At 41.6% G+C, this 25556-nt stretch overlaps 1 protein-coding gene across 3 annotated transcripts in view; it reads right to left on the minus strand.

The window, feature by feature from the left end:
• BTBD3 (BTB domain containing 3) overlaps window positions 1-19759 on the minus strand; it is a 32478-nt gene extending 12719 nt beyond the window's left edge. The window contains exons 1-4 of one of the 3 annotated variants that reach the window (XM_083369686.1): window positions 19418-19759; window positions 2236-2536; window positions 1659-1749; window positions 769-887 (exon numbers count right to left, since the gene is read on the minus strand). In XM_083369686.1, the coding sequence (XP_083225812.1) occupies window positions 769-887; window positions 1659-1749; window positions 2236-2536; window positions 19418-19469 (563 nt within the window). In that variant the 5' untranslated portion in view covers window positions 19470-19759. Of the gene's footprint in view, window positions 1-768; window positions 888-1658; window positions 1750-2235; window positions 2802-19157; window positions 19231-19417 lie in introns of those variants that run through there. The other 2 variants (XM_083369687.1, XM_083369685.1) reach the window with 2 other exon arrangements.
• Window positions 19760-25556: the final 5797 nt, after the last annotated feature.

Consider the following 25556-nt stretch of genomic DNA (forward strand, 5'->3'; position numbering starts at 1 on the left):
ATTTAATGCAAGACATTAACAGCTAAGAGATTGCTATCCAAAGTTTTTTTTTGGGGGGGGGGGAATCAACTCCCAGTGTTAAGACTTTCAGATACACCTTCTACTTGAATTTATGGAAAGCAGTGAGAAAGCAACTTGTTTCTCTTTACATCCCACTCATCACACAAGAGAAACAAGCCAGATGGAGTGAAGAATCGCTAAAAAAAGGGAAAAAATGCATGTTCTATCTTCAGTTCCATATTAAAATGCCTCAAATATATTTGGAGAAATGAATTGTTAACATTTTAGATTTTATGCAACCGATAGGAAAAAAAATATTATCATTCTGAATGCATCGGACAGATTTATGGAATGACAATTGCACTGAGGAGCACTATGTGCTTTACCACAAGAAGTAGTGCACACCTTCTCATCATGATATATATGAAATTATTGGTTTGGATTTTCTTTTCACGTGTTTAAACTTATCACATCCCTCCTTTTGTGGATAATTTATTATTATTTGCCCCAAAGTTGTAAGTGACATACAAAATGTAGTGGGAGAAAGTGTTTGGCTGTGTGTGCGGGGGGGGGGGGGGGGGGACAAGAAAATACTAAATTTGCAACCTAGTAAGTTTTAAAAGTAACACAGGGACCATTTCGGGGGGCAAAGGCGAAGCTATTTCTTTTTATAACAATACACTACTTGTTAACGCTGACATTTCTAGAGCAGACAAACTAATACATTTCTAATCCATTTCCAGCAACTGAAGAAGGATGCTTGCTTACTTCAGCATAGCGAGGAAAGCAGGAGGCTCCACATCTGGGATACGAATTTCATCTTTATCCTCAGCAAGCTCCCCATAAAACATTGCGTGGAACACAGAGCTCCCAACAGCTAAGACATACTGTTTTTTCAACGAAAGGAAAATATTAGCTCATGCTATAAAACAAATCCAAACAATTTTAAAAAAAAGATATACTAGAGCCACACGCGTATTAAAAAAAGAAGGCCTTGTTGAAAGCAATGAAGGTTTTTCATCTTTTAAAACTAAGTAGGGGAATGCTGGGTTTTTCTTTTCACTTCAAGAAAGAGTTCTTCAATATATCTATGCGTGGCTTTCCTTAAAAAGCTTAAGGAATTCATGCTGAGAGCCAAGCCAAGCAGCTGTCGCATTTTGGAGCAGGCTTCTGCATTTTGTGCCCTCCATGTCGGATGGACTATGACTGCACTCACCTCTAGCTCCCATTATCATATCAATTACTATTATTAGAACTGAAGTCCATCGTACAGCACTTAGAAGGTGCTTGGATAAAGTAGGCTTATCAAACCCTACTCTTGCAGCAACCTTGGGTCAGACATATCTCAGGCTACATCTTAGGATTTTTGTAAGAATTAGAATTAGTTGTTGGGGGAAAGATGGCAGCAATCTGGAAGAACATTGGGATAGTGTCACAAATCACACATAAAATTCTGCAACAGATCTTCTACCAGTATTGCAAAAACGTGTTAACTAGAAAGCAAATTATTAGAACATTTCACAGGCCAAGATGCTGAACAGTACTTCTAAGTGTACCAGTTCCAGGATTCAAGCCCTCTGTGTGAATTTAAAGGAGGAATTGCAGCTGCTCCCCTCACACTCCCAACGTCAGACCTGCTTCTGGCAGCTGTTGCTTACTTTGTGTCCTGGTAATCGCTGGGTCCCACCTGGTGGCCCAACCACAAAATGAACATCTGCCATCAAGTCGTTGTTGAACATCACTGCATTTCTATAAACAGAAGCAATATATTAATTGGGAGTGTTTAGCATCAAGCTTTGCCTCCCAACACATGCACTTCATTTTGTTGGAAGCTCTTTAAAGGATTTCATTAAAAATCAAACCGAGAAAATTAAACAGAAAGCAATGGTAAATTAAATATTCCAAGGTTCAGTGTTTTTAAAATAAGGATACCATTACAAAAAAAAACTTTGGGAAAAACTTTCATCAAAGTGAATGTGCCAAGCTGTGCAAACATATGGAAGTTAATAACACAGAAAATACATGTTTTATGAGCGCAAACAGTTATAAGGTTAAAATGGCTTGCATGAGAATGTATTTTTCATTACCAAAAGACAAGAACTGCACAGTTGGAAAGGAGAAACATTTCCCCTTTTCTCAGTTTTAAACGAAAGATCCTGAGCTAAGGAAACATCTCATTACATGCTGCTCCAGAACTTGAAAACTCAAGGAAGAAACAGAGCCAAACTTCCTTACCTTTCTCGGATGGTGGGATAAAGTCCTTGCCAGTTGGGAGCTGGAATAATATTGTTGTTATTGATATTTTGCTGGTGATACTGCTGGAGAGCAGTCGTGTTACTGTTAGCTGGTTTCTTTCGGGGGAAAATATCAGCAGCCATCTTTTTCTTCTTTTTAGTCTTCAAGGTAATGATTTCATAGCACACTGGAGGTAATTTGCTGCTGCTGCCGCCGCCGCCGTTGCCACTGATGCTGCTGCTGCTACTGCTACTACTGTTTACCTTCTTCGAGCTTTTCTTCGACCTGTTCTTAACTGTCTCTGGAAGCATCAAGAAGAAGGTGAGACATTTCATGTTCTTTCCCTTGTCATCTACCATGAGTATCCCTGTCTTGTGTAAAGCAGAGAGCCTCACTTGGTAAACAGAGGGCGCAGGAGGTACAAATAAAAAGCAGCAAAGCTGAGAGATTGTGCTTCTTCTTTTTTTTTTCCAGCAAGGCAAGGTGACCTTTCCCAGGGTGCTGAATAAAGAGATCAGCTTTTAAGTTTGATCCAGGGCTTGACTGGTTAAACGTCTCCCCATCGTGGTTGCCAGTTTCGTTTGCTTGCGGGAGCTTTCTCCCCCCCCCCCACCACCACCACCCCCACAAGGTCTGGAGGCTGAATCACCTGAAACTGCTCCTGCTGTGGCAAAGCAAGTAGGAGAGCGAAAAGACGTGCTGCCTGCTCGCCAGCCGCCTCAACTTGTGTGCTGAATGGATCTGCACACAGGAGGCATCAGAGCCCTGCAGATGGAGCCAGACAAGCAGCAGCATCCTAGCCCAATCGCTGAAGTCACCAATAACAATTGGACTAGCGGCACAGTGACACCTATTGTAGATGTACAGTGCCCAAATATTAAAGAGCCAGCTATCGCAATCGCACTTCGCACTGTTTTAAAAAGTAAGAAGCGACTGCACATGCATCTGCATCTGCCTTTTTATGTAAGCGCTAAACTAATGAATGTGACTGAATGCCACGCATATCAGCAGAGGGGAAAATCATTTCAGAGAACAGCAGGATTCTGTGTTAAAAAAACATCAGAAAAGTATTTTCAAACCCGGGCAATAAGCCGAACCATGCAATACTGATTTCCCCCCCCCCTTGCATTTTTCTCCCGATAATTAAAATGATTAGATGAAATTTGGTATCCATGTTACAGCCAATTAATTTGCAGCATAGAATGGACTGATACAATTTCAACGCTCCTTCTTCCATGTACTTTGTATTCCAGACCCTAACTGAACAGAGATGAGGTCATCACATTAGTTTTTAACTCACTATGTCTTTTCTGCTAAATAGTCTTTGACAGACATCTCAAATCACTAAGTACAAGCTAATTAGACAAAACTGTGCCAAATATAATTGCATAGCTTCACTGAAAAGTATCTACAAGGGTAGATCAAATACAAATAAATCCAATTATTTATATATACATTGTTTAGAGAAAAATATTTCATGTACAGGCAAACAGATCATATTTTCGAACTAATATAATTACCCTTTTATTGTAGAATTTGATTGCTAAAGTGGTCCAGAACACACAGAAACAGTAAAGAAATTATATAACCACTGAACAAATTACAGGATCTGCACAGATGGCCTACGCTTTTAATCAAATCGCTTCCCTCAAATAAGAGCAGCTTAACACTGTAAGATTTGAACTGCAGAAAAGAGCTACTGGGAATATTCAAGCAGAGGCAGAAGGACAGCACCTCCACATATAGCAGGATGTCATACAATAAGACGAGAGAAGGCCATGCGGCTACGTTAAGGACAGATTCTGTTCCCGCAAACAAAACAAGGAGTCCTAGACACAGGAGTTGGATCCTCCTTGCAGCATAGGCTTCATCGTATTTTGATTTCTCTCTGTAATATATCACTGAATGAAGGAAGCATAAGAGCCTTGGTGGAGCAGAGGGCTGATGCCTCCTTAAGTAACACCAGCTGCCTGCAATTAGTGCAGGTTCGAGTCCCACCAGGCTCAAGGTTGACTCAGCCTTCCATCCTTCCGAGGTAGGTAAAATGAGGACCCAGATTGTTGGGGGCAATTAAGCTGACTTTGTAATAATGCCGCCTGGGGGGGCCCAAAAGCCCTAATAAGCAGGCATATACATAGAATGAAGGCTACTGCTAAGCTTGTAAGCCGCCCTGAGTCTTCGGAGAAATGGAATTAAAATAAAAAAATAAAAATAAAAGAAATAAAGCTGTGTGGAATGAAAACCAGAAAGGGTGGGGGAGGGAAACTAGGTGGAGGAATGTCATCTGAACAAACAGCCCTTTGGCTTCCAATAGTGGCTAGCTGTCTTACTCTTAGCATCATAATGCTACAGTACTTATTAACGTAAGTGTGATACCCTACATTCCAAATGTGAACCTGTACAGGTCGTCCTTGACTTGTACAAGTTCCATTTAGTGGCCATTCAAGGTTACAACGGCACTGAAAAAAAGTGACTTCTGACCGTTTCTCACACTTGCGAGCATTGCAGCAACCCCATGGTCATGTGATCAAAATTCAGACGCTGGGCAACGGGCTCCCATTTCTGATGGCGGCAGTGTTCCCGGATCGGGTGATGACCTCGTGCGGCCTTCTGACAAGCAAAGTCAATGGGGAAGTCAGACTCACTTAACAACCGTTTTATTAACTTAACAACTGCAATGATTCACTTAACATCTGGGGCCGTTGTAACTTCAAGCGGTCACCTAAGTGAACTGTTTGTAAGTTGAGGACTACCTGTGCATGCTGGTTGCCAGGTGGCTGAATTCTGATATGATGAGGATGTTGCAATGGTCAGATGTGTGAAAAATGGTCGTAAGTCACTTTTTTCAGTGCTACTAACTTCAAATGGTCACTAAAGAGTAGTTGTAAGTGGAAGATTACCTGTACCACATTTGGAACAGAATATAGACTGGACATATTTTGTTAGCAATGGATATCACTATCCAATCCATAAATATAAAACATTCATTTATTAAATTAAATCCATTTTTAGAGTGATTGATGGAACATTAAGAAAATGTACATCTGTTGTGGTTAAAATATTGTTTTTGTGGGCTGTTGTTGTGGGTAAAATAGGAGGAGGAAAGGTACGTTGACCACCTTGAGTTATTTATAAAGTAATAAAGGTGGGATAAAAATCTAATAAATAGATTACAAATAGTGAATGGAATCGCAACAGACTCTCTCTTCTAAACTGAAATTTAATCCTAAAATAAGAAATTCTTCCAGTCAGCAAAGTAACCAATCTAGAAATAATAGAGGATGTTCCCCTTGAGAACATGGATTTTTCACTTGGGATACTCTTGGATTCAGCTTTGACACTTTAGATGACACCCAATATCAGAAATACTTCAGTCATTACACATATAAGGAGGGCAGATCTTGCTATGGTAGAACATGCAGAAGCTACATGTCAACACTGTACACGCTACATTGATTCATTTTAAAAATCAGTTCAATGTGTTTTTTATTGATTGTTGTGGTGTTTCAGGAACATATCAGTAATCTATCTTTTACCAGGCCCAATTCAAAATGAAAATTATGACCTTTGAAACCTCACATGGTTTAAGATGAAGGACCTTGAAGTACTATTTTTGGTATCTGCCCCTGCCAAATATTAAGAGGATTTCAAAATGATTATAAGGCCATGTCACAACAAAAAAGTGCTTTTCGCTGATGCTGTCAAAACTCTACAATTCCATATCTGAAAGTCTGTCCTTCCTTTTTTTTGAATTTCTGCCATCACAGGCTTATGATCTTTCTGTTCAGAATTTATTTTCTTTTGGAAGCAGGGAGTGAATATTTTTAAAATAATTTCTTTTCCCGTTAATGTAATATTTAAGATTCACCAAGTGTACTCTATTGATCTCCCTATTATTTTCCAATCATTTAACTTCAACTACTTTCAGAACTTTCATTTTACATATATTAGGCTATGCTAAAAAGATTATATATTTCTAAACGGCTTTGCATGCTAATTGTAAAATAACTTTCTCCTGATTTCTCTAATCAATATATTTTGATGTGTTTCTATTCTTTATATGTTCCCAACCAGCCTGGATGCTTTTTTCTTAATTCTGTATTTCAGTCTGACATCTAAAATAACCTCAGTCTATATGTTAGTTTATAGTTCCCTCTATGCATCCTGACTTTTCATCCATCATTTTTCTGTATTAGTTCCCACACTGTTCCCTTTCTTCTGAACAGGTCCACGTAATTGTCTGGGGTGCCTCCTTTAAAAATATCCATGTCACACTTGGAAAACTTGAGTGACACAAATATGAAACTTTCAGAATTGAAACTAATCGTAGACTAATTAGCATACAATGATTCTGTTCCACAAGACAGCGCCAACTGGAATAGAATAATATTTTTAAGTCTCATTATTATGCTGCATGATTCTACCAGAATAAGAATGTACTTGTTCTTCCCATTGTGTATTTGACAAAAGTGCTGGGAAACACTTATAGTGCTAGTTATGCATAATTTGTTTCCTGACAATACAATTAAGGGGAAAGACAACTATTAATTTCAGAAACAAATACTGGAACAAACAGATTTAGTCTATATAACTTGAGAATTATTTTCATTAAAGTCCATAGACATTTTAAAGCAACAGTAGTCATCTCTTTCACTTCAGGTGTTTTAAGATCCAGCCAATTCCATGGAATTAGCTTCTCAGTAGGTGTACATAGGAGAGCACCATTAGAGAAAAAAGTAATTTTTCAAGCCACAAACCATTACACTAGACTGCAATCAATTGAATTTATCATATTCAAAAAAATATCCATGTATTATTGTAGAAAAAGACTATTCAGAAATACCACCACTAATTAGACATAATTTACATCTTAACTGATGCAAAATATCAATTAAATTTGAAAGGCTCCTTATGACAATAAAGATACCTAAAATCCTTGACCTATGACCATTTATTTAGTGGATGTTCAAAATTATGACACCACTGAAAAAAGCGACTTACATCACTTTTAAGTCCTGACTTAAGATGTGCCTCAAGCCTTTGAGCTTATGACCGTTGCAACATCATGTGATTGCAATCTGGGTAATTTTCAACAGGCTCACACTTATGACAGTTGCAGCGTACTGCGCCAATGTGATACCATTTGTCGATTTCCAACATGCAAAGCTAGCAAGCGGTCACAAGTTGTAGTTGCACGACGTCTTGTTTAACAACTGTGGGTGATTCACTTCACGATGGTGGCAAAAAGATTGTAAAATCAGGTGCGGTCACATGGTGCCTCACTTAATGACTGCTTAACAATGATTTTTTTTATCCCTATTGGAAGTTGAGGACCATCTGAATAAGTGTAATACAATGCACAATATTGAAATTAAGCATGGGAAGTCTTATTCTGTTGTGAGCCTAATTAGGTACAGTGAGGGTAGCAGTAGTAAAGAACTGCATGTAGCTTAAGCTAGTGGGAGCAATAAGTGGGATAATCTTTCAAAAATCTGCAAAATACTACCATGCTTTGCCTTTATAGGCCGCTTTTATACATAGCCCTTGCCATTATTATTTTCATCAATAACATCAAAATGTTATTGTCATTTCCAACAGAATCCTGCAACGTAACAAAATCCAGATATGGATGAGAAAAAGGAACTGTATATTTATTAAGATGTAAATTTATAGAGAACTGTTTAGAAATTGATCACAAAATTGCCAGTGCTAATTTTAAGTTTTAGGCAATACTTAGCTGGCATGAAAAATACACAACTAACCATATTGCTGAAAGGATATTCTCATATATTACCATGCTAACGTTAGGTCTACCATTTCAGAACTAAACATTGGCTGAAAGCTTCTAACTATTACTCTTATTGTGGCCTGTCATATTCTTAATTCCTTTGGATAAGCAAATAGTACCAATACTTCTAATAAGAGATTTGTGTAATAGGATGGATGTGGTCCCCTTGTTAGAATTATTTTCTACGTTTAGTGTGTTATCTATATGGATGTTTACTTTTTTTGTATACATTATATTGTTTTAAATTGTGAACCACACAAGAGTCATTTGGAGTCTGAATGAATGGCAACTGTTCTTCCTTCAGGCTCCAGCAGAGGGAGGAAAATTCCACTATTCCATTAGTTCTGCTGAAATACCAATCAATTCTGGTTTGTTTGTTTGTTTTTCTGAACTCAGTTCCATCTGGGTTTGTATTTTTGAATTTAAGGGAGAGAGAGTTGTTTTCAAAGCCATTTTGGGAGCTTTTTGGCTAGAGAACAGGTTGACAATGCTATCTACTTATAACTCCACAAGCTCTTGCATCACCCTAGCTGTTATCCCTAGCAAAACTAATGTCACACACTAAAACTAAGATCACAGTACTAGGTTCAGCTTACACTTTTATCTAAATTTTCAAATAATGATAGGATGTTAAAAAAGGCTTATGAGACAATATCAGTTGTCTCATACAAAAGAACCTGCCATACACATGGGAACACCGTTCGCTCTCATTATGCAAGGAAATAATACTTCTGAGAAAGATAGAAGCTCCACTTTTTTTAAATGTAGGGGTCCCCAACCCCTAGTCCGAGGACCAGGGCCGCGTCATGCCAGCAACCGGTCCACACAAAGAAGCAAAGCCTCATCTGTGGGATGCAAGCAACACACAAAACCACGCACTCTCCGGTCCGTGGAAAAACCTTTCTCCACGGAACCAGTCCCTGGTGCCCAAAAGGTTGGGGATCTCTGTCCTACTATACGTTTACAGTACTTCCAAGTGCTATACTTTTAAAATTGCATAAACTAGAGGACTGTTCATTCCCTGCATTAATACTTATATTCTTATTAGCATTGCAATAGAACAGGGTTGTCAAACTGCCGGCCCGCAGGCTGGACGCGTCATCCGGAGGCCACGCCCACCCCATTGCTGGCAATGGCAAAACTGTCCCGATATGTTGCATGACATCATGTGACATCGCCGCGAGTTTGACATGTCTGCAACAGATGCAAAAAAAAAAAAATGCTAACACCTTTCAGGAGGCATTTGGAACACGTAAAATATAGTGTATTTTGTATTTTCAACTAAATAAGGGCCTATAGTAAAATTAAGGGAGCCAGCTTGGTGTGGTGCTTAAGGCATCAGGCTAGAAAATGGGAGACTATGAACTTAGTTTTGCCTGAGGCCCAAAGCTGAGTAATTTTGGGCCATCACTCTTTCCAGCATTAAGCAGATACAGACAAACCACCGTTGAAATCTATCACAAAAACTGGAGGCAGTCTTGGTAGTCACTAGGAGTCAACACTAACTCAAAGGCATAAACACAAAAGTGTTTTTATATTGTCGCAAGACTGCTATTTTAATTAAAGCTTTGTACAGTGGAATTCTTTTACTTTCTGATACTGTAGATCAGGGGTGTCAAACTGCCAGCCCACGGGCCAGTTGCATCATACGGAGGCCACGCCTACCCCAGCTCCAACAATGCAAAAAAAGTCACGATACGTTGCGACATGTCACGTGGCGAGTTTGACACCCATGCTGTAGATCTTTACGCAATCCTAAATCTAGAAGTAAATCACTAAGTCAATGTAATTTCTTCTGAGTAGACATGTCTACAATGCATCATTATTAGACAAATCTTTGTTGTTTGTTTTTCTTGGTGCGTTTGGAAGGTGATACAGCAAATATATGATGCCCCTTTATTATCATAATTCTTAAAATTTTGTTGAATATCATTATCTTGATATTCAGTGTGCCTTGAGCTCTAACATGCACCACAAATACAAAGACTGATAGCATGGGCTATTTTGAATTCTACTGTATGCATGCACTCTCTCTATATTGTTGTGTCTTATTATTCTAATGTTAAAATTCAAGGATAAGTAATCCCACCCCACTTTTTTGCAGCCCTGTACTTGTGGATTAGAACAGCAATTAATCCCAAAGGGCAACACACCTGTGTCTGTTTGCAAGCTGCAAAAAAAGTATTGCTTGATTTTGTAGACAAGATAGTGGCAATTCCTAGAGAAAAATTAAAGAAATTTGAACAACAACAAAGATAGCCACATGGAAATGGAAGATAGTACATCATGAACCCAATTGTTTTGTTTATCTTCAGGTTTGAGAGAGGTGTTAATTGAAATGGATGTGATTGAGATTGCCAACTGCTCTGTTAATTTACTGGATCAACACCTCCAAGTTTTTTTTTGTTTTTTAAAGCACTGAAGATATGTTTCCAATGACACATTCTAATTTAAATTGACTAATTTTAGTAGGTGACAGCAGAGCTGGTTTCCCATTATTTTTTATTATAATTTGTTTAATGTTTTAAAAATAAACATTGTTGCCAAAGTTTTAGGCAAGTCAGTGTGTAGGTAGTAGTAAATGTAGTAGTAAATGTAGAGTGTCATTCTTATGGTATTATTATGGTATTCAAGTAAAAAACTAGGAAACAGCAGACAATCTATGGCAGACATGTCAAACACAAGGCCCGGGGGCCAGATCTGGCCCGCAAAGTGGTTTCATGTGGCCCGCGAAGCCATCCTGGAAACAGTGAGGGAACGGCCCCCACTGCCTTGGCCCGGGCCCAGAGACCCTCAGATCTGTCCCACTCCTGCCCAGGCCCCCATAGGCACCCTTGATGCGAACGATGTAGAGCTGGCCACGCCCACCCAGTAGGCCATACGCACTCTAGCCACGCCCACCCAGTAGGCCACACCCACCGTAGCCATACCCACCCGGCCCCTTGAGGGCAACTGCAATGCTGATGCGGCCCTCAATGAAATTGAGTTTGACACCCCTGATTAACTCCTTTCCTCAAAAATGCCAAAAAAGGCATTGCAATGCAAATTCCCCTTCTGTAACTTGCATGCAGTAATGTATCACAATGCACATACAAAAGAGTAGAAACTATTGGTACTGCCATAATAGTGCTTTCATCATTTGCCCCCTTTTTGTGCCTTCCCAACACTTCTAGCAAGATCCCATTTTTTTCTGCTTCAATCACATGTGTTTATGTTTTCTTGTGTGCTTGAGTTATTTCAAGTTTTGTTCTTTTGGAATACTGCTAACTCAAAAGCTCTACAGAAAGTTGTTTTTCACTGTGTATACACTCCAATGATAAATATTACTTTGTGTCCCTTCTGGCCAGTCATTTTTTTTAACTTCAAATTTTATGGTATATTTTTTTTCTTAACTAGCATACCAAATCAGTATAACCATTTTAGTGCTTCGATCCTAACTATATTTATTATAAAATGTATTTTCTTTGATTCTGCCTTTAATGTTTTTATAAATAACTCAAGGCAGTAAAGATGACTAATATTCTTTCTCCCTCCACCCCACAGCAACAATTCGGTGAGATGAGTTTTGCTGAGAATGACTGGCCCAAAGTCACCCAGCTGACTTGCATACCTAAAGTGGGACTACAACAGTCTTCTGGTTTCTAGCCTGGTGCCTTAACCACTAGACCAAACTGCCACCCTATTTTGCACAATGAAATCTTGCTTAGTAAATGTTGATAATACAGACTTTATACGCACCATGCCAACTTTTCACAATGGTTTTTATGTCATTTACCTAATTACATCATTGTGTGAATAAGATGATTTGTACCATTTGTTATGATCTCTATAGTCCCTACTTTCCAATTCAACAAACTTTACTCAATAATAGTAATTCATTAAAATAGGGTTTTACTGTACCATAATTACCTCAACTGAGACAGAAATGTAATCCTTAATATGATCAAACATTTAATCCCAATACAAATAATATATAACAATAATATATAATTCCCCAGTCCTTTTACTTTGCTCCAATTCCTGTCATGTATCTGTTAGTCACTAAGGGGAGACCTGATTCATTTAATAAAAATTACTTCAGTAATTTTAAGTTAAAGATCTGCTCCTACATTTTTTGCAGAAATAAGTACTTTGGGGTTTTTAGTTTCCTTTCAAAACATATTATGAAACCTTGATTTACTCAATAGAATAGGTTACTGATAGCAAATAATCCAAACCAATATGCGCCGTTTAACTGAAGGAAACTGAAATAGTGATCAAATGCAATCTACATTGTGATCACTACATAGTCTGAGACCAGTTTTATTCCTAGTTTGGTTTTCTTATTTTTATATTTAATTCAGTTATCATTTTATAAAAATTCTGTTAACTATTCTTTGCAATCTTGAACATAAAGCTTAAACCAGAAACTTTCCTTCTGGGCCTAATGGAAAGAGAACTGGGAAAAAAATTGGAACTCTGATTTTATATATGGTGACGGCAGCAAGATTGCTCTATGCACAAAAGTGGAAGGATGCCTCGATTCCCACCATGGACGAATGGTTACAAAAGCTGATGGAATTAGCAGAGATGGCCAAACTCACTGTGCTGATAAAAGAAAAGAACGTTAAGTACTTTTCTTTCTACTTGGAAACTGCTTCTGGACTTTGTGCTTGAAGTGGAAAAAAATGATATCATGATTTTGGGTTTTACCAGTTAGACTGATTTGCCGATACAGAAATGGCATTTCTACTATAGAAATGTGAAAAGCTGAGATTTGATTTTAATGTCTGATTTTTACTGCAACAGATTCGGAAGTCAATGCCTTTTGTCCCCCCCCCCCTTTCTTCACACCCTGTTTTCCCTTTTTCTACTGTTGTCCCCTACTGTTTGCTTTTGTATTTTCACATGTTATGTTATAAATGAATAAAACATAATAAAAAACTTTTTTTTGCAATCTTTAATTCCCCTCTCCCTCCTCTAATCTACATATTCATCTCTCATCTTCTTCCCGTAAATATACATACATATGCATAAAGAGAGAATTTAAAAGTAGTAATTATGCCTCCAAAAACATTGTTATACATAAGTTCTTATAACATGTAAGACAGGCCTTGTGATTTCATTAATAAATCATGGTTAAACAATTCATTGGGATTCATATTAATTGATGTATAAAGCATAATGTACAACCACACAAAGTTTAGGTTTGTGCAACACATCAAGACACATAGAAGCCAACATTATGACAATGTATAGTGGAACCTGGAAAGAAAGTGAGCACGTAGTAAGAGGAATTAAGAAGGACGAGGGGGGAACATGGTAGCAGTGTTCCAATATCTCAGGGGCTGCCACAAAGAAGAGGGAGTCAAGCTATTCTCCAAAGCACCTGAAGGCAGGACAAGAAGCAACAGATGGAAACTAACCAAAGAGAGATGCAACCTAGAACTAAGGAGAAACTTCCTGACAGTTAGAACAATTAATCAGTGGAACAACCTGCCTCCAGAAGTTGTGAATGCTCCAATCCTGGAAATTTTTAAGAAGAGCCATTTGTTTGAAATATTATATAAGGTTTCCTGCCTGAGCAGGGGGTTGGACTAGAAGACCTCCAAGGTCTCTTCCAATTCTGTCCTTCCGTTCTGTTCTAAACGTGTTTCAAAGGAATGATAGAAAAGACAAAATTCAGTATTAACAATATCTGAGAAGATACTGAAGGTGCAAACGAGACATGGGGGAAAAAAAAGTCAAACTGATATATTGAAGGATGCCAATGGACAGATAATAACTGATTCTAAGAAGATCAAACAAAGATGGCAGGGGAATACTGAAATTCTGTACATAAGTGGCGTCAGCGTCCAAGATATCTCAAAAAATATTCCTTTCTTATAATAAATTCGGTATGGGAAGATGGCATCTCATTATCTTCATCTCAAATCTATACACAGGCCAGAAAACCACAGAAAGGAGAAAACACTGACTCTCAAAAGTTGCTGAATTACAATGCCCAGCACATATGACAGTGCCAATATAACTCCATTCTGATCTGGATTACAGTGTATGCCAGAAAACAGATATAGAAAATTCCTAACCCTTAGTGATCATTTGGATTTTAGCAGGCCAGTGCTAGTAGGATTGACCTAGCTCAGGGGTCGGCAACCTAAAAAAGAAAAAGAGCCACTGGGAACCGGTTCCATCACAAATTAAAAAAAGAGGGAGCCGCGTGCGTGTGTCCATGCACGCGCATGCGCAAAAAGGTTTTTTGCGCATGCGCGGACGCACGCGGCTGCCATTTTTAAAAAAATGAGATGGAACCGGTTCCCGGTTGCCCGATGGCGACGGCCCGTCTGCAAAGCTGCCGCTTTTGGCAGCTTTGCAGACGGGCCGTGGCAGCTTCCGCAAAGAGCGGCGCCCCTGCCCATTCCGAGAGGTGCGCGCGCACCTCTCCGAACGACCGGAGGTGCGCGCGTACCTCCGCGCGAATGGGCAGCGGTGCCGCTCTTTCAGGAAGCCCGCCGCGGCCCGTCTGTGAAGCTGCCGAAAGCGGCAGCTTAGCAAACGGGCCGCGGCAGCTTCCGCAAAGAGCGGCACCCCTGCCCATTCCGAGAGGTGCGCGCGCACCTCTCCGAACGACCGGAGTTGCGCGCGCACCTCCCCAAACCTTTGGGGAGGTGCGCGCGTACCTCCGTGCGAAGGGGCAGCAGCGCCGCTCTTTCAGGAAGCTGCCGAAAGCGAAGGGGCAGCGGCGCCGCTCTTTCAGGAAGCTGCCGAAAGCGGCAGCTTCCTGAAAGAGCGGCACCGCTGCCCGTTCGCGCGGAGGTGCGCGCGCACCTCCCCAAAGGTTTGGGGAGGTGCGCACGCACCTCCGGTCGTTCAGAGAGGTGCGCGCGCACCTCTCGGAATGGGCAGGGGCGCCGCTCTTTGCGGAAGCTGCCGCGGCCCGTCTGCTAAGCTGCCGCTTTCGGCAGCTTCACAGACGGGCCGAGGCGGGCTTCCTGAAAGAGCGGCACCGCTGCCCATTCGCGCGGAGGTACGCGCGCACCTCTCCAAAGGTTTGGGGAGGTGCGCGCGCACCTCCGCCCATTCGGGGAGGTGCGCGTGCACCTCTCCAAACGGGCGGTGCCACTCTCCATTTGGAGAGGTGCGCGCGCACCACTGCCCGTTGGAAGAGGTGCGCGCGCACCGGGCGGCTGGGAGCCGCAAGAGACGGCTCAAAGAGCCGCATGCGGCTCCGGAGCCGCAGGTTGCCGACCTGTGACCTAGCTTTTCTGTAACATATTAATTTCTATGGCCTAGCCTTCACTAATATGTTCAACCTATAACTGGAGCAGAAAATGGTGAGTCAATTACTATTATGTCTAATAATTATATCTACATTCCAAACAACCAAATACCAATATGAGAAAAGGATTTTTCCCCCTTAACATGCTACCTTTCTGTGTGCAGGAAAGATGAAGGTAGACTCACAGCTTTCTTTGGAAGACCACATAATAGCTGTGACTAGGGGAGCCTTTGCCCAGGTTCGCCTGGTGCGCCAACTACGGCCCTATCTGGACCAGGATGCCTTGCGTACAGTAACTCATGCGCTTGTGACCTCTCGTTTAGATTACTGCAATGCTCTATACATGGGGCTGCCCTTGAGGACCACACGGAGGCTCCAACTGGTACAGAATGCAGCTGCGAGAGTTGTATTGGGAGCCTCCTGATACTCCCATGTTACACCTCTACTCCGTGAGCTGCATTGGCTCCCAGTTATCCTCCGGGTGAAATTCAAGGTGCTTGTAATGGTTTTCAAAGCCCTATATGGCATGGGTCCGGAGTACCTTGGGAATCACCTGCTGCCGGCATCAACTTCCCTCCGCCCGGTACACTCCCACAGAGAGGGCCTCCTAAGGGTGCCACCGTTCGGAGAATGCCGCTTGGTGGTTCCCAGGGGGAGAGCGTTCTCTGTGGGCGCGCCTGACCTATGGAACCATTTACCGGTTGAGCTCCGGATGGCTCCCAACCTTCGCTCCTTCCGACGCGATCTAAAAACATATCTATTTAAGCAATCCGGTCTGGTCTGAAGGGTTTAATTTTAACTGTGGTTTTAACTTATCTTCTACATTTGGGCAGTAGGGCTTAATTTATTTTCAATTTTCTGTATTTGTGCTTTTTGACATTTATGTCACTGTTCACCGCCCTGAGTCCTTAGGGAGAAGGGCGGTATACAAATCAAATCAAATAAATAAATAAATAAATAAATAAATAAATAAATAAATAAATAAGTCACTACTGATACATAGGTTATCCTTGCTTCACGTATATTCACTTTATTTGAAGAAAAAAAAAGATGCTAGTATGAGTTTTGTGCTGACATACTGCAGTTAATTTGCATTAAAGGTCTGGAAACATGGTTTCTTTCCACCATAAGTGTTTGAAAATTTTCCCGCCAAACTCCTTTATGCTCTTACACTTACCTACAGTTTGTACAGTTATTCTAGTTGTGCATCCTACCATCCACTTATTTCTGTACTTGCAATAGCCACTACTTTAGGTCAAAGTTATCATCAACTATTTGTCCAACAACCTTACCCAAAATGAACAGAAATAAAGTTGGGCACATAAAACTGTGCTAAAACTGGTGAACTATTCTCATCCCTAGGATCAGATTTTAATTTGGGTGTATCCATTGTGGCCAGTATCATAACAATGGCGGTACATAAATGGCAACCATTTCTTGGATTAGTCCCTGCAGTTTTCTTGGCAAGTTTTCAGAAGTAATTTCCAATGGACTCCTCCCTAGGGCTAAGAAAGAATGACTGCCCAAGGGTCATCCAAGGCAGGACTAGAATTCCCAGTTTCTACCTCAATGCCTTAAGCACTACATCAAATCGGCTTTCATGCTAGAAATACAACTGTCAAAAAGATGGAGAAACTGCTTTTACCGAACACACAAAATGAGACAAGGAAACATGTTTATCAGCCTAGTGCTTAAAATAAGCCTCTAAAAACGTACAAACACATCAATACATTTGTATAATGAATGATGCCACACCTTGCAACACCATTTTTTCCACTAGTTTTGTGTCTTGCTTTATATAAAGCAGGGGTGTCAAACTGGCAGCCCACAGGCCGGATGCATCACACTCAGGCCATGTCCACCCCGGAGCTGCAAAGGGGTACATTACATGATGTGATCAGGTTTGATACCCGGGATGTAAAGTTTTGGGAGATACGTAACCCTGGAATGTAGCACAGGATGGGAAAACAGCGGCCCTGATGGTTTTGCTGATTATGCAGGTCGTCCTCACTGATTCATTCATTCATTCAGCAACCGTTCAAACTTAAGACGGTGCTAAAATCGTGGTGATCTTATAACTGGATGCCATAATTGCAGCAGTCACAACATCCCCGCACTTGCCAGCTTGCGACTGCAACAGGTGAGGTAAACACTGATCACGTGATCACCATGTGCCATCTTCCCTGCCAACTTCTGAAAAGCAAAATCAATGGGGAAGCCAGCAGGAGATCCGCTGTGCAGGACTCACCTCACCATAGCCACTGGAACTGCTGCAATGGCCACTATCCGCTGGCAGGGTCACACGATGCGCTTTTACAACCGTCCCTTTTAATCATAGGCTTGCCAGCCCCAATCACCGCTGTTAAGCCAAGGCTACCTGTAATGCCAATGTATGGCAGTGAAAGTTGGACCATAAAAAAGGCTGAGCGCCAAAGAATTGAGGCCTTTGAGCTATGGTGCTGGAGAAGACTCCTGTGAGTCCCTTGGACTGCAAGGCGATCAAACCGGTCAGTCCTAGAGGAGATCAACCCTGACTGCTCTTTAGAAGGCCAGATCCTGAAGCTGAAACTCAAATACTTTGGCCACCTGATGAGAAAGAAGGACTCACTGGAGAAGAGCCTAATGCTGGGAAAGATTGAGGGCAAGAGAAGAAGGGAATGAGAATGAGACAGAGAATGAGACAGAGAATGAGGTGGCTGGATGGAGTCACTGAAGCAGTAGTTGTTGTTGTTGTTAGTTGCGAAGTCGTGTCCGACCCATCACGACCCTATGGACAACGTTCCTCCAGGCTTTCCTGTCCTCTACCATCTAGGGCAGGGGTGTCAAACTTAATTTCATTGAGGGCCACATCAGCATTGCGGTTGCCCTTAGGGGGCCGGGTGGGTGTGGTCTGGGTGGGTGTGGCCTACTGGGTGGGTGTGGCTAGAGTGCGTATGGCCTACTGGGTGGGCATGGCCAGCTCTACATCGTTCACATCAAGGGTGCCTATGGGGGCCTGGGCAGAAGTGGGACAGATCTGAGGGTCTCTGGCAGAAGGAGGGTCTCTGGGCCAGGGCCAAGGCAGTGGGGGCTGTTCCCTCACTGTTTCCAGGATGGCTTCGCGGGCCACATGAAACCACTTCGCGGGCCGGATCCGGCCCCCGGGCCTTGTGTTTGACATGTCTGATCTAGGGACTCCAGAAGATGGTAGAGGACAGGAAAGCCTGGAGGAACGTTGTCCATAGGGTCGCGATGGGTCGGACACGACTTCGCAACTAACCACACAACACCTGTAATGCCCAGAAAGGGGCAGTGCATCTGGGAGCTGCAGGTCATCAATCAGTGTCAGGCTACTTCCCACGCACAAATTCCCTCCCCACCCCCCACCCTCCCAAAAAATCTGGTTTCATTCTATCACACCTGAGTTGCAAAAAAAAAAAAAAAAAAACCAAACCCGCAAGCAGCTTTTGCTTGCCACCTCGTCCCTGTCCGGCAAGAAGACCCCCAAATCCGGGAGAGCTGCCCGGGAACTTCCCCACCTGCGGCTTCAACCCAAGCCGAGCCTGAGCGAAGGAAAACTAGGCCTGGCGGGCAAAACTGAAGAAGCGCCCCCTCCCCAAAAGGGAAGGCAGCGAGGCCTCCCGCTCCCCGGAGGAGCTGTCCCCGGCTCCTGTCACTCCCCTCTCCTCCCGTCCTGTCGGCTGCCCGGGTCGACCTGTCCCCCTTCGCCGCGGCATCCCAAAGGCCCCGCCATTTTCCGGCCGAGCCGAGCCAGGCCAGGCCTCGCCTCCTCACTCTTCTCCGCGCACTCCCGCCGTCGACGCCGCCCGAGAGACTTCCCCGCGCCAAGGGCGGGACGGGGGAAAACCCCGGCGCCCGCCCGCCCGCGCAACTTACCACGTCGGGGGCCCGCCGTCCTCCTCTTCCTCCTCTTTTCCCGCAGACGGCGGGTCCCTTCCCCGGGCGGAGGGGGGGGGAGGAGAAGGGCTGGCTGGGTTCGCCAGCGGGAGCGCGCCCGCCATCTGCACGTGCCCGCTCCCGTTGCCGCAAGTGGGGAGGAAGCGGGACGGAGCGCGGGAGAGGTTTTAACGAGCCGACTCGGGGCGAGGAAAAACCCGGGCAAAGCTAGGCGGTTTCGCCCTGGCCGCTGACCTTACCTCGGAGGAGGGTGGGTGGGTGAGAAGGAGAAGCGCCGAGGCTAACGCGCATCCCCTCCCCGCCTCTCCTTTGCTCTCCCGCGGGGCTCGTGGCAGTAAAGCAGGCGCTGGTGGTCCCTCAGGGTGCGGGTCATCTGTCCACCAGAAGCCATTTCGCTTCATTTTTTATTTTTTATTTTTTTTCGGTTAAGGTTTCCCGCTGCCGCTTCTTCCCGCCCTCCAAGCGCGGTTCCCGTTATATCAACCCTAGGCGATTCCGTTTGGGGGAAAAAAAAAAAAAGAGGCTCGTTGTCTGTAATGGGACGCACCGCACCTGGTTTCTATAACGCGGTTCCTGCCACGCTCCGGTGTGGCTTTTACAAAGCAACTAAACTCGTAGATGAAAATCATCACGGGGAAAGGGAACCACACCAAAAAAAAAAAAAGCTCCCTAGAAATGGTGGTGAATCCATCGATAGAAATTGAATAAAGTATATATTTTTTTAAAAAGTATAATGCAAAAAGAGGCGTATGCGAGATGAACGTGTGCATCGACGAGAAAAATGTTGCAGAACAAAGAAACTGTAGACTTCCTTGCAGTTTCAGTCAATAACGCCTTTCCAGAATACTGTTGCTTCTTCAACTTGGGCTCCTGGCCTTTCCTCCCACAATCACTTTTCAGAAGTGTGAGGATGAAATATATACTTGTTGCTTCCGAAGATTTAGCCTCTGGCACATTGTAGGATTTTCTGTGCTTGCTGACCCTTATGTGCACATGGTGTTAGTTGGGATACAGAAGCATCAGCACTCATGTCTAAACAGCAATAGTTGTTATTAGTGATTATTTAAACCCAAGTGTTGACAGTTACTGTTTACCTAGGCCGCAGGTCTGCAACCCGCGGCTCCGGAGCCGCATGCGGTTCTTTCAGCCGTCTCCTGCGGCTCCCAGTCCTCTGCCATGTGCAGTCCCAAAAAAAAAGTGGGAGTAAAAAAGTTCAACCAATCAATTCAAATATGCAGGGTAGGTGCATATCTCGCCTTGGCTCCACTCTTCAAACCCTGTTCTGCGCATGTGGGCATGTACGCGCATGTGCACACATTTTTTGCGGCTCCCAGTTTTTCCTTTTGTGAGGGAACCAGTTCTGAGTGGCTCTTTCACTGTTTCAGGTTGCTGACCCCTGACCTAGGCAGTGTAACAGAAGTAAGATTGGGGAGACCCAGGATCATATCCCTACAGTTATGCACTGGAGGATTTGAGATCTCTCAGTACATAATAACCTATTTATTTCACCTATTTGCAGTGGAAGTAATGCAGAACAGGTCAGACAGGAGTAGGCGAACCCTTGAGTTATCATGAATTCACTAGAAAAGCAAGATTTGCTAGATTGATCTGAAATTGTACATCCACCCACATGATTAAACCACTCCACATGTTCCTGCTGTATTAGCAAGGGCAAATCTTTGTTAGCGACACAGAATGGATACATCTCTCCACTGATGGATTAAGCATCTGGAAGTACTGTAATATAGTTTCTCTTCACCCCTCTTTACTTGTAACTGTCCCAAAACTGTGTTATTTGCAGAAAGCCTCAATTTGGGGCATATGTGAGGAAGTGTTAAAAATATAATACAGAACATAATTAGGTTTGGAAATGGGTATTTTTAAAGAATGAAATACACATTGTTTATCCAAAGGTGCTGTTTAAAAGGCAACGACTTTCTTGGTTTTTTTCCTTGAAAATATTTTGCTTGTCATCCAAGAAGCTCCTTCAGTTTCTACCTGAAGAAGCTTCCTGGATGAGAAACTTAAGAATTTTCAAGGAAAGAAAAAAGAAAGTCCAGTTGCCTTTTGAACAACACCTTTGGGACAATCATGATCTGGATGACTGAGAATCTGCATAGGCATCCATTATTTACAGACCACAGTTAAGATCATAATTGAAATCAGAGCAACATTATTCCTATACTGTAGGCATATAATATAAACACTAGTTTAAATAACAACAATAACAACAATAATAATAAGTTGGAAGGGACCTTGGAGGTCATCTAGTCCAACCCCCTGCTCAGGCAGGAAACCCTATACCATTTCAGGCAAATGGCTGTCCAGTCTCTTCTTAAAAAGAAGAGTGTTGGAGCATTCACCACTTCTGGAGGCAGGTTGTTCCACTGGTTAATTGTTAATTGTTCTAACTTTGTTCTAAGTTTGCCCTTTGCACCAGAATGTCAGGGACTTTGAAAAATAAAGTTACTGTGCAAGAGCACAACTTTCCAGAACATACGTTCTCTTCCATTTCAGTTTATATGCTGTTGCCCAAAAAATAACTAAATGCAAAAACAATGTTGTCAGTTGCATTTATTTCTGGGGAATTATATATGGAAAATAACTTTTTTCCAAGTAAAAATGCATACTGTAGGATTACTTTGCAATTAAATTAATGCTCAAAAGTGCTAAATTTACACAAAGAGACACATACAACCCATTTTTCAATAACCAGGATTCAGTTCCTCATTTATTCACTTTTTTAAAAAACAAAAACACAACCAGTTTTTAAAATTGGTGATGCTGTCTAAACACAAGAGAAATTAAAGCATTCTGCTGGCAATTTATGTTGAAACACATGGCAAAATGATTGGCTTGTGGATTCATTTTGGAGAAGCAGTTGTTTCTACAATGAATAGCCCTCTCAGTTTAAATTACAATTGGCAGTCATTCACCCATATTACACATAAAATATTAGTGGATAGTTTTACTATTGTAGAATATAGTACTGTGTTGAGTTAATTTTTTTTTCTGTTTTATCTTGTCAGTCTTATTTAGAATCAAGTTATGTTAAATAGAAACCATCAAAACCATACCACACACTCACATTTTATAGCTATTAAGCCTCCTTAACAGATGAGTGCATGTTTTGAATTACAGAGTGAAAGTGATAGTTTAATTGAAGGCTGGCTGGCCAACAAAATGTTCATTGTTTGAAGTGAATTTAAACTGCTTGCTTAAAGATAACTACTGTAATTTTGTCTTATTTTCTTATTGAAATTGAAAGCATTATTTTAAAAGCCAAAATCATAGCTGGAGTGTCTTGTCAACAGTAGATGCCAGATGAATTTCTTATTAAATCACAGGATATACATAAAATTGAAATATTAAATGCTTAATTTTTTATTAGGTTGTGTCATAGACATAATTTTAACAGGATTGCTTCTTAAGCCTTTTATTGCTGCTCTCAGCTATCCCATAGCCATATGCACAGAATATGTTCCAAGTGGATCTCCAGAGTTTGGGGAAGCGGGGAGGCCGTAGAGAGGGATGGGAAACCACTGTAGACATATATGCCATTTTGTCAACAGCTGAACAAATTGGTTTTCAAGCCTATGACCCACAAGCTATGTACACACAAAGTGATGTATGTTTAACTGGATTCTAAGCATTCTAAGCAGCTTTAACTCTGAACTGCTGATTCATATTCCAGTGAAGGTATGAACAGTGTGGGAAGAATCAGGGAATGTAAATTAGCAAGTGAAATAGCTTAGCATTTCTTCTGTCATTTTCAATATGTAAAAGTCCAAGTTGGGTAATATTTTTATAGGTGTTTGGATTGCCTTTAGATTTCCCAAGGCCTGTAGGAACCAAGTACACCCAAGGAACCCAGTGGGGTAGAATTGGTGAGGAAAAATGACTGGGGAGAGTTGCAACATCCCTACAGTCAATCATAAGGGTGGGCGGTTGCCAAGAATCTGAATGGTGATCACATGATCATGGAGGTGATGCACGTGTCATAACTTCAGATACAGATCATAGGTGCCTTGCTGAACAAATGGTCATAAGTCAAGGACTATCTTTATCTACATTTATTAGTGATTGGAAACCTTTTACAGACTTTTTGCATAACAATGAAGAAAAGTGAAATGGTAATTTATGGTTTTGATGATTAGACAGGATAGATCAGGGGTGTCAAACTGCCGGCCTGTGGGCCGGTCGCATCACCAGGAAACCGCACCCATCCCATTGCCGGCAATGGAGAAAAAGCTCCGATACATCGCACGACATCACGTGACATCGCAAGTTTGACACGTCTGGGATAGATTATAGAAAGAAATGTAATACGTTATAACTTTAGAGGGAGATGTCAAAATGTATTTGTAGTTATAATACTGTGAAGAATAGCAAAGGCCACTTCTTTATATTTTCTTTCTTTTCTATTTTTCAACTATTTTTCCTGTTCTTGTATTGTTTGCTTTTGCTTTGATTTTTTTTGGGGGGTCTTTTTTCTTCCTTATTTTCTATTAGTTTATGTTAGTATTTTTCTTTGTGTGTGTGTGTGTGTGTGTGTGTGTGTAAAAATCTTGGGTGTCCCTGTGTGATCATATTACACAGGGATGATATTGAGATAGTGATGTATGCTGTGATGTAATAACACAAAGGACATAACTTAGTACATGTATCTTAGCGGAGGAGCCAAGATGGTGGACAGGCAGTAAAGGCTGTAAAGAGCTCCTCCAAAACTAAAAGCTTTATTTTATTTTATTTTATTTTATTTTATTTTATTTTATTTTATTATTTTATTTTATTATTTTATTTTATTTTATTTTATTATTTTATTTTATTTTATTTTATTTTATTTTATTTTATTTTATTTTATTTTATTTTATTTTATTTTATTATTTTATTTTATTTTTATTTTTATTTTAACTTTTTAACCTCTTTTAACACTGTATTTTTAACCTCTTTTAACACTGTATTTTTAACCCACCTCTTTTTAACCTATTTTAACCTTTTAAACCCATTTTTAATCTTTTTTAAACCTAGTTTTAAACCTGTTTCAACTTATTTTTAAACCTGTTTTGAGTAGGTCAAGTACGGTTTTTTCCCCAGAAAGCACAATAGTTCTTGCTAATTTAGGCTGTTGGAAGGCATGGGCAAAAGAAAGAAGCACCATGGCACCAGCCTGGGATCACTCCCACCAGTGAAGAATGCAAAACAACCAAAGATTGAGGAGCGCTTTGCTGGCAAGAGATTTGTAAGTAAAACTATCCCCCCCCCCCACTTCATTTCCAACAATCCGGAAAGATTAGAATGGGACCTGCAAAGAGATCTGACAAAACAGCAGATACTAGTCTTTCCTGATCTGGAGGGAGGGGAGCAAAATGATAGCTAGCTGCTTTCACAAATAATGAGTCCAGCTACAGCCAGTATTGAGACTGAGATAAAGTCTAACAAGGTTAACAAGGAACCAATTCAGAGTGTGGAGAGCTTACCGTGGGAGAATAGAACAGAGTTTATGGCAAAGCAATGCTTCCTCACAGTGCAAATGGTAGTGTCAATATTTGAACAACTAATAACCATTCAAGGTGATGTAGAGACACTGAAAAAAGATATAGCTGGTTTTCTCCGAGCACACCATTGGGCTACAGGCACCCCCACTAAAGTCCTTACAGCAGACTTGGAAAAATCCAATATTCAGGAGAAGGAAGAGCAAAAAGAGCACAGATCCTGGGAAACACTTGAAGAGCTTGCTAAAAAGTGGCCCATTCAGAAAACAAGAGGAGGAGATATTAATAGCGAAGTTTCTTGGGAAGACAATAAAGCATCTCACCTACAATTACATCAACCACATCGTTCACTACAAACACATCAGGTTGCGCTGAGAATCCATATGAACAGGCCCAATTATGGTTGCTGGAATACCAAGAGTGCTATATTAAATTCCCTAAGCCAGCTTCTTCACTGTCACTGGGGGAAGATTGATCTATGTACTGCAGAGTGGCTTCCTGAGACCCCAAATTGGAAGCGGATATTTTTGTCTTTTAAGCAGCCCACCATACCGCTGAGGCTATTTAAGATGAAGGCACATCTAGCCTCCTTTCAAATCTTTCCCATCAGAGTTTTCTGTGAGGAAAGGGTTAATCCCTTAATTGTTAACATGCGAGCTCCCAAGGTTGCTGTCTCTTCTGCATTCTCAACCTTGGGAAAGAAAGAGAGAAAGAAAGGAAGGAAGAAAGAGGGAGTAAGCTTCAGTGAAGATGCACTTAACAGCACAAAAAACTGGTCTTATTAATGCTTTTGGCGCTCTCCCAAGGAAAGAACAAGATAATATATCATTGAAGTTAGAAAACCTAAAGAAATCCTTATTGGCTACAATCGACAGGGCTGAAC

This window comes from Vipera ursinii, assembly GCF_947247035.1.
Source record: "Vipera ursinii genome assembly, chromosome: 1".
In the NCBI taxonomy this organism is placed as follows: Eukaryota; Metazoa; Chordata; class Lepidosauria; order Squamata; family Viperidae; genus Vipera; species Vipera ursinii.